This window comes from Myripristis murdjan, chromosome 7 (assembly GCF_902150065.1).
Source record: "Myripristis murdjan chromosome 7, fMyrMur1.1, whole genome shotgun sequence".
NCBI lineage: Eukaryota > Metazoa > Chordata > Actinopteri > Holocentriformes > Holocentridae > Myripristis > Myripristis murdjan.
In genome coordinates this window covers 27,954,509-27,967,473 of record NC_043986.1, presented here as the reverse complement: position 1 = coordinate 27,967,473, position 12,965 = coordinate 27,954,509, and the positions used below count along the sequence as shown (strand labels likewise).

The 12,965-nt window shown below is 41.4% G+C and overlaps 1 protein-coding gene across 1 annotated transcript in view; it reads left to right on the top strand.

The window, feature by feature from the left end:
- The window catches only part of ntsr1 (neurotensin receptor 1 (high affinity)), a 43,323-nt gene extending 30,781 nt beyond the window's left edge, over positions 1-12,542 (top strand). The window contains exons 3-4 of the mRNA XM_030056210.1: positions 5,415-5,499; positions 12,287-12,542. Of these exons, the coding sequence (XP_029912070.1) occupies positions 5,415-5,499; positions 12,287-12,542 (341 nt within the window). The remainder of the gene's footprint in view (positions 1-5,414; positions 5,500-12,286) is intronic.
- The last annotated feature ends 423 nt before the right edge of the window (positions 12,543-12,965 follow it).

The window sequence follows — 12,965 nt, the reverse complement described above, 5'->3', positions numbered from 1 at the left end:
GCCAAGGTGTACGCTTAAGTGTGTGTGCATGTGCGCGCGCGTTGATCAGGGTGGTCAGCGTGAGGGTGCAGCATGGGACTGACTGACAGTGATAGATTGCGATGGCCAGAGAGCTGAGGAGAGAGCTGCCATGCTGGAGCACACTCCAGACAAATGAGATCCCTTTCTGCCACTGGCCTAATGATGGACTGCGTGGGAGTCGTGCAAGCACTCTACCGCCACACACACATGGACGCGTGCACACACACACATACACACACACACCTGTTAAAGGACCATACCAGTGATTTGGCATGTTTAGCATAATATCTTTCCCCAAAGCATGCACTCGTATTTTACATCATTTTTCCAACCTTTTATAAAGTCATTGGTTGCCCCTCATTCCACTACGACATGAAAATTAACTTTTGGAGACTTCACACATTCTTCACTGTAATGAAGTCGCACACATTATTTTCCTAAAAGCAGTGTGTGACTGTGTGATGGTGTTAATCTGATCATGTGAATGTGTCTTATTGTATTTTAATGGTATGGATGTGGTTGCATGAAGCACCTCACTGGAGCGCTCCAATCTCATTGTTTTTCAATGCAATGACAATAAAGGCATTGAAACTTCAAGTCATCAAAACACAAAAGTGAGGTTTGAATTTGAATTCAAACTTCAAATTCAAATTCAAACTTCACTGTTGTGTTTTGATGACTTGAAATTGGGTGGAATGATATGGTCCCTAGCCCATAAAATAGTCCCTGGGGAAACATTACAACCAAAAACTCATATTTGAAAATCAAGGGATTTTCATTACATGTTCTGAAATCTTTAGGATTCCAACATAATTTGCAAAATGTTGCTGTGTAAAATGTGAGTAAATTGTAGTAAATGATCCAAACACACAAGATCACAGGGATGGTCCTTAAACACATCAGGAACATTAGTATTCTGGACCCATCCTCTCTCTCTTGATTACTTCTTGCAGTTTGTGTTTGTGTGTTGATGAGATTTACAGTTCAAGGTACTAAACAGACAGACCATCGGAGAGCCAATGTTCAGTCATGTTAGTGAGAGCTATGTGTCACACACAGAGGGGAAAATGAGAGGCACTAAGTGTAGTTGACATTTACTCAGTAAACTGTTGTGAACTTTGGTGATGACAGGGACTGAGAGCAGCATTTCCAAGTGTCTCTTGAAGACTACCTTAGCAGTAATGAAGAGAGACGTGAAGAGGATGTTATCAAGAATCTAAGAAGTGAGAGCTCGATGTAATCTGGCCTGACAGGCATACAAATTAGCACTCAAGCATCTGTTAGATAACCGTTGTGTAACCGGCTTATCATGCAGTGACTGCTCCTTTCCAAGTTGCACCGGATAAGCTTCCTGTAAGACTGAAAAAAGACTCAAAATAGCAAAAATCCAAGAGAATGACGATTTTTTTTTCATTATTATTATTATAATATCTCCTTAGAGTCTGAGAACAGGCCTGTGGCAACGTTGGAGTCGTGGGTTTTGCCTGCAGCCAGCCACAGACATCGCTGAATATCTTTTCAAAAGCCTGTCTGATTGGTCTCAAACTTCAAAAAGTTTCTGTGCAGCCAAAAGTTTGTTGGTTCAGTCTCTGCAAATGGCGGGGTATGTGGAAAAATATTAGATATCATTAGCTGCAGTGCCTCAAGGGGCCAATGAGGTTATCCTGTTATTCACATAAAAGGTGACCTTGGTCATTTGCCCCTCAACATCCTCCCGCCATCCCCTGTGGCTGCTTACATCCAAACTCAGTCTTAGTTTTAATCCTCAATTTAAACCTATATATTTCACTGTATCCCTAGGTTTAACAACAACATAAACTATGCCTTTGGTTGTTTGCTTCCCAGTTAAGATCCATTCAAGACTATGGTCAGGAAGCAGTTTATTTAACTAAGCTGTGGTCTTCATTAAATTTGAGCCTGCAGCAGTGGGGAGGAAATTGTCATGTTGACAACAAGACCCTGACACTGTGTCAAATATTTGAGCTGTTGCTCTTCCATAAGTTTAACATGTTTCCTCTGTACTGTGACACTGCAATCCAATTAACCGATGATGCCAAAAATGAAATGCATTGCAGACATTACAGGAAAGATCACTTGTTAATTTGTTGTTGTTTTTGTTAAGTTGGGTAATGAATGCCTTTTTTTCCTTTTTTTTTTTTTTTTTTTCAAAAGTCAAATCCTGCTTAGCATTCACACTAACTCACATTTAGACCTTGGAGCTGCCCGATACAATCACAGACTTCAACTGTTAGCCAATAAGCCGCTGCCCTGCAGGATTTGGGGGTTGTGCGCCAAAGAATACCCCCAGTGAGCGATGTATGCCAGTATTGAGATGAAGCTCAATGGAAAACAGTATATATTATGCGGCAAACATTTCCGTTAACAATCTGTTGACAGTTTAAATGCCTCTGTTGTTGTGCTGCTACACTGACGGCAAGGATGGTGCAGAGAGAAGGACACAGAAGGAAACAGGCGATGTGATGTTCATAAGTAAGCTGCATAATTGTACTACATTGGCAGGGGACAGTGGCCAGAACAGAAGGTAAGTAGCCACAGATGTGGAAAGACCAAACTCAAGGGACTTTAATCCAACGGTGCAGGCAGCAACTTCTTACTTGCACCAGGCATCAGGTTTATCTGTACAGCATTGTCTGATCATCAGACCATTCAACTTTAAAAATGATGACAACAATGATAATAATGATTTGTATAATAAGGTGCAAGGTGAATGCACAGAAATACTGAGCACTTTAGTCTAATGGACTTAGAAAATAGCTGACCAGGACGAGTATTCCCCTCTTGGTCTCATTCTTCTTCTGGTTTATTCTGCACATTCTCTCATTTTAACTACTAAAACCTAACGTGTGCACTGTGCAAAAGGCTTACATCCTTGTTCCGCTGACTTTCATGTGGCCTTTCATCATTTAGCTAAAACTGAACAGTACTGAAAATAAATAAATAAATTAAAATTTAAAAAAATCACATTGCAGTTTCACTGAAAAAAAAAAAAAAAAAAAAAGACTTTTAAACTGACGATGAGTTTTTTTGCTGGGGAATCTACCAATATGTTTTCTTATGTCTGGTGAATACAATCTGTCAGCCAGGACATCTCTGTGGCATCATAATACTTGATTTGAATAGCATGTTCTCATACATTTGAACTTTATCACAAAATTGCAGTTTTAGATATTGCACTCGGCCATATTGCAAGTTTGATATTTTAATAAATTTTTCAGGTCTAAAACTTGAATCTCTTCCATCAGACATGTGAAAACACCAACAGATCCCGAGGCATTGCAAATGTAGCCATTACTTGATTATATGCTATAATCAAGCATTTAACCAAAAGCAACTGAGTAAGCGCAGTCTGCAGGCAGTCTGGAAGATGCCGCTCCAAATCTATAGTGTCCACTACAGAGGACATGAACGCATCGACTGGGCCCCATCTGGTCTGTGGGTCTGTGACAGCGTCCTCCATTCTCTGTCGTACACAATGTAAGGCCGTTCAGTGATGCTTGCATTGACACACTCATTATCCATCCACTCAGCATCCTCATGGGTGTTAACAGTTCCTTGCTTGTTAAATAGCAACGGACCACATACAGGAAAAGGACAATCAATAGAGAACAAAAATAATCAAAAACAACACATTTCACACCACCGCTGCTGAGGTTTCAAAGATTTACATTTCAGAAAGAATATCAATCTGAACATCAGAGTGGCTCGAACCCGTGCTTCCAAAGATAATTTCAATCCAATCTTGCAGAGGAAAATATATTGGACACTGCAGGCCAGAAGAGGCTGGAAGTGGTGTTGAAATTTCATTGCCAGAGGAGTTTCACTCCTTTCCACGGGCAGTGCATCGTCACATCGAAGTCATGTATAATCCAATCATAACAAGGATCCAAATACAGAGGTGTTCGAACTAATCAATACAAGGGTGATCGATACCAGGGTCAGAATGACACTTCAGTATTTCATTTGATGACAAAGCACGCTTTCCAGTTCTTCTTTTTTCTGTAGTGATGTTAATACAACATATACATATATTATCTATCTACCTATCTATCTATCTGTAGATATAGATATAGATATAGATGTAGATGTAGACATAGGTAGACATATACACATATTGAATGTATGACCCTAAGAGGCCATACATTCAATTATTTTTGGAATGTGGTTATTTCAAAATAAGGATTACATTATTTCATTGTTTCATTGTCTTGAAATGACAAAGCTTGTTTTCTTGTGATAATGGGTTATTTATCTCTGTATCTCGAGAAAACAAAAGGACGATTTCTTGGGATAACAAGATAATATTTCACAAGAAAACTACTTTTGTTTGCTCGAACTCAAAAGTGTCTAATTCATTTGATCAGCGCCACAATATTCAGCCTTCCTCATCAATGGAAGATGGAAGTGGAGATCAGTGGAATTGGTGCCAGTTGGTCGGCTCAAGGCTGAGGGCCAGAAGGCAAAAAAAAAGGACTTGGATATCCTCCCATGTATCTGTTAAATTTGCAGCCTCCCGTCTCCCTGTCATTGCTGCTGCTGTCCATGTTTTGTTTTGACAGCCTCCACTGACAATGAATAAATGATGATGCTCTGACAGTGATGTGAGCGTGCTCAGTGGCAAAAAAACAACAACAACAACAGCAACAAAAGCAACTGTCACTTGACACAGGACTTTCACTCACTCCTCCTGAGTGGACGTCATGTTTATTGACCCAGCGGTTTTTGTAATACAAATGAAATCAATAATTTTCCAAGGAAACGTAATAGAGAATGTTACTTATAAGAGTGTAATTTATAGGAGAGTTTACAGCAGAGTTTAGACTACATGCTGAAGAAAGTTAATGAGCCAAAGTAACTGTATAACTGGTTGTGAGTTGTTAGTTGCATCATATGGAAATGATGCTCAGGTCCTCAGTGGTGCGCTTGTCAGACTCAGAGAAATCCATGTTAGACACGACCAGGAAATCAAAAGCTCGGAAGAGAAGAGAATTCATCTTGCTATTAAAATGCAACACACAGCTTTGAACAAAACTCAGATTGTGCTGCGTGATAGCTTTACCACAGATGACTCACTGTGCCTTGTTTGGAGGATCTGCAACATTAAATTGTTTTGAAACTGAGCCGTTAATTTCCCCTGTTGACATTTGCTTCAGTTTTCTCGATCACTGTGTTTCGCTGTATTTGGCTGAATCCGTTTCAGTTTATTTGTTAAGTGCTACGCTCACGGCACACATAATGCTATGTGGAAATCGGCAAAGCAGACGGCTCAAGACGATGGAAAAACAATTTCCCGCTGTAATTTTCAGTTTATTTCTTCCCCCGCTGATGCTTCTGTTGATGTTTCTGACGCCATCTCTTCCTCCCCTCTCCTTTAGGAGCAGTGGTCATCGCCTTCGTCGTCTGCTGGCTGCCCTACCACGCCCGCCGCCTCATGTTCTGCTACGTCAGCGACTGGTCTGAGTGAGTGACGATTCTTCTTCAACGCTAGTCTCATGCAGAAGACCTTCAGTTGGCTTTTAAAGTTGGCTTACACCCACTGGATGGAAACACACCGAGCTATATGCACACATGCATTCAGACACGCATGCAGACACACATATGCACGCTAAGACACACACACACACACACACAAATATTGGCGAAAGTCATCGTTTAGAGGGTCATCCGTTAAGCACGTCTGACACTAAGGAGCAGGACAGATAAATCTTCCTGATTAGATTGGCCTTCGTTTTTCATTCTCGTCCTTTCCCTCCCTCCATCTCTCATTGTGTGTCTTCCTCCTCCAGTGATTAGCCCCTGCATAGCTATACACCGCGTTTCCCTTATTAAATCAAACACACCATTTCAGTAAAATGAATGTTGCTTGGAAGGCCTCTTTCTTCCTCCCACAATGAATGGTATTAAAAACTTTATTTAACCGCAGGAGGAGAAAGCCAAACTACCTCAGTAATGAAGGCTATTGTAAACTCCTTGCCCGTGTAATCAATCAGAAAGACGAGCTTGAATTCAGGGATGTCCCCTCTTTGTCTACTGAGCCATTGTGCCACTTGGCATCAAAACACCACAGGCACAGTTTCTGGATGGCCTTTAGTGTCGTGAGCAGTGATGGGCTTGTTCCTCAGAAATAATGCATGTAACTCATTGGTATTTCAAGCAGGAGAGGTGTATTATAAAATTATTATAGGTGTACTATAGGAATGAAAGAGAATGAGGAATTTGAAGTCGATTCAATTGATTGTAAAAAGGAGTAAATTGACTTTGGCACTTTGACCAGGGCATTGTACCTTGTGCAATGGCAGTAAAGGAATCTTGAATCTTGATGAGGAGTGGAGCGCTCCATGATGGATTCCTCTGGCTGGATTGGCGAGGGATCCAGTGTCCACAGATGAGGTGGTGAAGGAGTGAAGATGGGTCATGAAATGGCCACGGTTCTGAGATGACAGCTGTATGACGGAGGAGAGATCACTGTTACAGTTTGATTGACTGATACAAGTGATTGGCTAAAGGTGAGCTTGTTAGGTTGTGATTGGATGTGGACAGGAATGAGCTGGTGGAGCTTAGAGATGGGAGGAAACTCACAGGTCTGCGCAAGGAGATGGCCCTCCAAACTGAACTTTTTGTTTTTCTTTATTTGTCATTCTCTCCTCCCGCTCAATAATGTGTCCTCGCTATTGTCCAAACTGAGACAGGAAGGTTCTGATCCGAGCCCTGACCAACCTCCAAAGTTTGATCCAAATCGGAGAAAACCTGTCCAAGATGTCACTCTGACAAGCACACGGCAGTGACAATAGACCCATCTGCTACATTCAGCACGGCCATGATTACATGCCCTGCCAACAGGATGCTCATCATGAAGAATTACTGTTTAGGAAAATTCAGCTTCAGTTCAGTATTTACAAAAAAAAGGCAACAAAATGAATGAATTTACTCATTACAATGATAAGCATGCAAACACTCATCTTTAAAATAAGTGATTTATGCCATATTTTCATAGTATATTGGTGGTGTATTTATGTATGTATGTATGTATGTATGTATGTATGTATGCATTTATTTACTTACCTACTTTAGGTAAGGTTAGGAAGTCACAAGGACTTGGGATTTAATTGAACATCATATTTGAGACTATTGCAGATTGGACTGTTTCGCAGCAGCGGTGCTGGATAGTGGAGGGCTTTGCCACCAACTGAGTCTTTGGCTATTCTCTTGATAGGTTTCTGCTAGAGGCACCTGAGGCACCAAAGCGTAGCATCACTATCTGGCATAATAAAAACAGAAAACAATTCCTCAGCCCTCATAGAAGGGCAGAATCCCTGACTTTCGCTAAGCCTACTTCAGATGTAGAGGGGGCGCAATTTTAGAAAACAGTTTGATCTGCATGCTCAAAGGCAGATTTGAATCTGGTGCAAAACAAAATGAGATCTCTCGCTCAAAGATGAGGATATAAGAATGGGTTCACAATTTTCTTTGTCCCACTTTGCTGCCGAGATATCATCAGGCTATCAATTCTGTCAGGCATTTATGACATGGGAGCGGGTGGGTGGAGTTGAAACCAAAAAAAGGAAGATTTATAGTGACAGGTCTTCCTGCCTTGCCTGCTTCCGGACTGTGTGTGATTAAAGTAACATCCTGTTGCTATTTATCAGCAGAAAGACTTTTCCACTGGACTAACTCTGTACTCCTACAATGTATTATGTGTGTGTATTGATTTGGCCTGACGTTGAATAATACACAGACTGTCCAGTTTGTGCACAAAAAGGTGTCAGTGTGTGTGTGTGTGTAGCGGGGGAGGGATGCAGGAGGAATGTGACACAACATTACCTGAGTCGATAAAATGAAAAGGTCGTGTCAGTCTACCATCCCTGTTGTCCTGCTCAATTGTATGCTCCCTCATCTGTAAGGGTTAACAAGTGTGGAGACATGACAGACATCGCAATGCACACACACACACACACACACACACACACATCCTGATACAGTTGACTTCCTTCTAGCACACTTCAGTGATCCTCATCCACCCTAAACGGATCGATCTGCTGGCAGATTTTGTAATTGAGACGGTGACACAACATATCGATGTTCTCCCCCATGCTGCTGTCTAACCCGAGCCCTTGTTTGTCAGTTGTCGGTTAGTTTACGTGATAATTGTTTATCCTGTCCTCATGTCAGAGTCTCACTGCTTGTTCAGTTTCTTTGATCATTGCTCTGCTTGTCCCGCTTGAGAGTTTCAGAAAATTCGCCTGATCACCAAATTATTTGTCAAGCAATGAACACAAGCAGGCACCATGGTCACCCACAGGTGCAAGAGTGGCTTTTACCTTTCGGGTCACATTTTCCACTAAATCTCAGTGCAGTCTGTGTATGCAGATAGCTTCTGTGTAATTTGGCGTGGTTTCCAGTTTGCTTCTATCTTCCCTGATCGCTGGCACGTTAGCAAGGAAATTATATCTGTCTGCCTCCAAAGAGTGTGAATTATACAGGGGTTTGAGCTCCACAATAAAACAAAACTACACTAAAAACCTCCAGCTCCATTTTATTTGGGTGATTGCAGATTGGAAATCTTGCCAAATTGCACAGAAACTATCTGGCTGGCTGGACTGCACCATGGATATATAATTTTTGTGTATTGGGTGAACCATTCCTTTAACCCTCCTATTATGTTTGGGGTCAATTTGACCCCATTCAATGTTTAATGTCTCTAAATAAATGATTAACATCACTTTTTTTTTGCTACATATTTAATGACTTTTCCTAATTTAATGGGTACTACCGGGTAAACTTCACAGGGCTATTTAGGTCATCAACAAAGAAGCACAAGTACCTGACACAAACTTTGGTAACAATTTTAATTATAATAATTTTGTGGAGGTTTAAACTGCTGGGGTCAAACTGACCCCAAACATTAAATATATTAATACATTTGAACATAATAGGAGCAATATTTATTTTCTGTGGTAAAGCAGACTCTGCTAGCTCAAATCATGCCATTTTTATTGCATGCAGCATTTTGTGGACATTTTGCCAGTTAACTACATAACACTGCCAAACATCCATCCAGTTTCTATACCCACTTGTTTTCTATTCATGTTCACGGGCGCTGGAGCCTATCTCAGCTGCCACACATATCATTTAGGAATAATTCCCGTTCGGCTTTAGAGCCACTCCACGTTCTCATTTTCTCATTTTTGAGAAGAGCGCGCTGCACATCAAGTGATCTGCAGGTGACACATGAATGATTTTGAGCTCACCGCTTGATGGATGAGTTGAAGTATCCCCAGAGTGTGAATAGTATTTGACAACTATGAATAGCATCTGTTGTCAATGGGTGTTATTTGTCTTTTCCCATTCTTTTCTCTCTCTCCATTACATTAATCAGAATGACATCAACCGCTATTGAAGTGTTAGAGCCTCATTTTTCACCCTCCTCCTCGTCCTTCCTCCAGCTGAAACTCCCTCTCCTGGTCTTCCCCACTCTCTCCTCGCGCCCTTCACATCCCGCCCCGTGTTATGTAACATGTAATATCCCCGGTGATCCCTCTCCTTCTTGCTGTGTGGCTTAATCTCTCTCTTCCTCATCCTCTTCTACAGCAGCCTGAGGGGAACTCTCATATCAATCAATTGCACAAAATGTTTGAAATTCAATTCATTTCACTTATACAATGTAAATAAAAGACAATGCAGTTCCTGATCACAGATTAGAAGCTGTTCTTGTTGCATAAGAACAAAATGTATTTGTTGCACAGGGTTTTTTAATGGCCGTCAGGGAAAACTGGACACAGCTGGAGGTTAGATCTGCACCACAAGGATTTCATAAGTCAGACTTAGGCGCCATTTAAATCCATCATAGGTTACGTGGTTTATCTCTTCCCTCCCTCTAAGCATTAATGAGGAAAGAACAGGCTGCAATGCCAACTTGAAGACACTTCTCACATTTTACTGGTAATTGACCAGAAAGGCAATGACAAAAAAAGAGCGTATGTGTAAAATCCGTGGTCAACAACCTTTTCTTCACAACATACATCACTCTCTCTGGATGGCTGAGCAAATCTGCTTAGTCTCTGCGCTGCTCAACACGTAAATTCTCACATTAAAGTTGCTCCTGTGGGGCGCTGCGTGGAGCGAGGCAAGCGTTTCTTAGAGGACACACATGATTTCCAATCTCATTATATAGTTCCTACAGTTTAAAACAAATGACCTTTTCCTTTTAAATGTTCCCGTTTTAGCCAAGCAAACAAGAACCCCCTCCGGCCCGACATGCATTTTTGTCTCTGTTGAGCAAACAGATGCACAGAGAGGAAGCAAAGGCGTGCTGAGTCGCTTAGACCACATCATCAATTTTACATCCAGAGTGCATCTCGAATGTTTACGATTAGCACAACTCCAAGGTTCCTGATGCTCTCCCGCTGCTCGCTGTCCTGCATATGAAATGCACAGCGATGCGTTCATGCAGCGGTTTCTAAAGTGGGGTCGTTAAGAGCCCTCCGGAGCGTCCTCAGCAAAATGAGGAATAGTTTAATTCCATTTTAATTTAAATCAAGAGCAACTGTGAACAAAAAATGCAAAAAAGGTCATGTCAAGTTTAATCTCTACAGCCCCATTTCATGTTACAAAGAGCTTTACAATACAAAGATGTAAACAAAGACAACTGAAGGATCAAGTAGGATAAAATGTATCCTGAACGAAATTAAAATACATTAAAACATCAAATACGTAAGGTACATGAAGATATGTAATAATCACAAGTGTTTTGTTTTTAATACATTATTTTAATCTCATCACTTTGAAAGCATTTGTCAGCATTCAAGTATGACATTTAAACTACTTTGCACTTAGCACAAACCAAAATATCATTTCCTATCTGGGTCCCCTGGGCAGCATTACTAAAAATGGGGGTCAGCGGCTTAATGACATCCAGCTTGCGGGTCAGCGAACATGAATAAGTTTGACGAACCCCTGTGTTGGCCACACGCTTCCTCTTCCATCCCTGTTTGCTCTTTCATCTTATCTGTGATCACCCTGTTCCCATGTGCCTCTCTGTTAGAAAACAAACACACGGCCGCTCACCTCCCTTCATCTCAAGCCTCTTCCACGCACGGCTCCTCTTACAAAGACGCTTCCCAGCCTAATCTTCTTTGTATTTTTATCACTGTTTATTATTTCCTATGTTGAAAGGCTGAACAAGCGTATAACATCAAAGGTGTGTGTGTGTGTGTGTGTGTGTGTGTGTGTGTGTGTGTGTGTGTGTGTGTGTGTGTGTGTGTGCCAGTGTTGTTACATTTTTGTTTGTTGTTTCATTTTTAATTTTTGTTTTCAATTCAGTTTAGTTTGTTAGTTTCCAGAGTGGGTTTGCTCATTTCAGTTTAGTTTTTATTGTTTAAAAATGTTTAGTTTTAGTTTAGTTTTTATCAGTTTGAGTGTTCAGTGCCAAAATTGAAGAAGTTCAGAAAATAGGCACTCCAATCCAAACACATCTCTTTGGGAAGGCAGTCAAGCCACAGTCATGTCAACGTGCCAGTCTCAATAAAAATCAGCACCAACGCTTCCTCATGCTGGTTGCGTCGACAAATTGTGTTGACCAAACTGACAAAAACTAAAACTACTAACATTTTCTGTATATTTTTATTTGAATTTAGTTAGTTTTATAAGTGCACAATATCGTTTCAGTTCATTTTCGTTAGTTTCTAAAGTGTAGTTTTATTTTTATTTCCATTAACTGAAAAGTTTTTCACATCGAGTTCTGCTGTTACGTTGCTGTGTATGCCTGTGTGTGTCTGTAAGTGCACGCTGAAGGACGGAGTTAAACCAGTCATACAAGGTTAACTGAATGCCTCATCAGGCACTGACATAACTTTTACATTGGCTAATTGTTCCTCTTTTAATTTATCGAAGCCGTAACAATTTTCAAGAACAGAGGAAATAGCCAAATTTAGCTTGCCATCCGTAACATCTCAACTCCTCAGGGCCGCTGCCGTGTTTGTTTACTTCTCACCGCACACTGTGAAGGCATCATCAGAGAATTTGTCAACAAGCCAATCAGGCATCTCACCCAGATCCCAATCAAATCTACCCCCTCGGAAAACAGAACAGTATTCTGTGACATCCAAGTTACAATTTGTGAAATTACTACCCAGACATGGTTTCTAGTAGTCTGATTAACACTAACAACACAACTGGCATGATATAGTTATTTGTTTGCTGCCGGTACCAGGGCATCACAACTGATCCTTGTCTTTCATTTCTCCTCCAGCGGCCTGTATGACTTCTACCACTACTTCTACATGCTGACCAACGTCCTGTTTTATGTGAGCTCGGCCATCAACCCGGTACTCTACAACTTGGTGTCGGCCACGTACCGCCAGATCTTCTTCTCCACGCTCCGCTACTTCTGCCTGCCCTGCCGCCACAAACCCAGGAGGCATCGCCGCACCCTGACCCGCCACTCCATCAGCATCTCCAGCAACCACACCCTCTCCACCAACATCATCAAGGAGACAGCATACTGACCGGCTGGACGGGAACTGGACTGTGTCATGAACCCACTTCCCCGCTGGTCAGCTTCTTCAAGGAAATTCTTGCAGCCGGTTGGAGATTGGCATGATATTGGCGCAGCTTTACCCACTGACAGGGTAAACGTCGCCGTCGATGTCAGTATGAGTCAGGATCAGCTCGCAGAAAACATTCAGTTTCAGAGCTGGACGTGAAAACACACCAAGACGCATTTTATGTGTTGTTGTTGCATGTTCATTTCATATTACCTCAGTTTGGAGAAGAAAGAAGAAATATCCTGTATGTTAAAACTGATGTTGCCATGTAACTACTGTACAAGTTTATGTGAACATCTTTACTTTTAATGAGCCAACCAGACACACTTGGCTGGTACTGTACAGTGTAAATGATCCTCTTGTCTTAAACGTGTCACTCTGGAC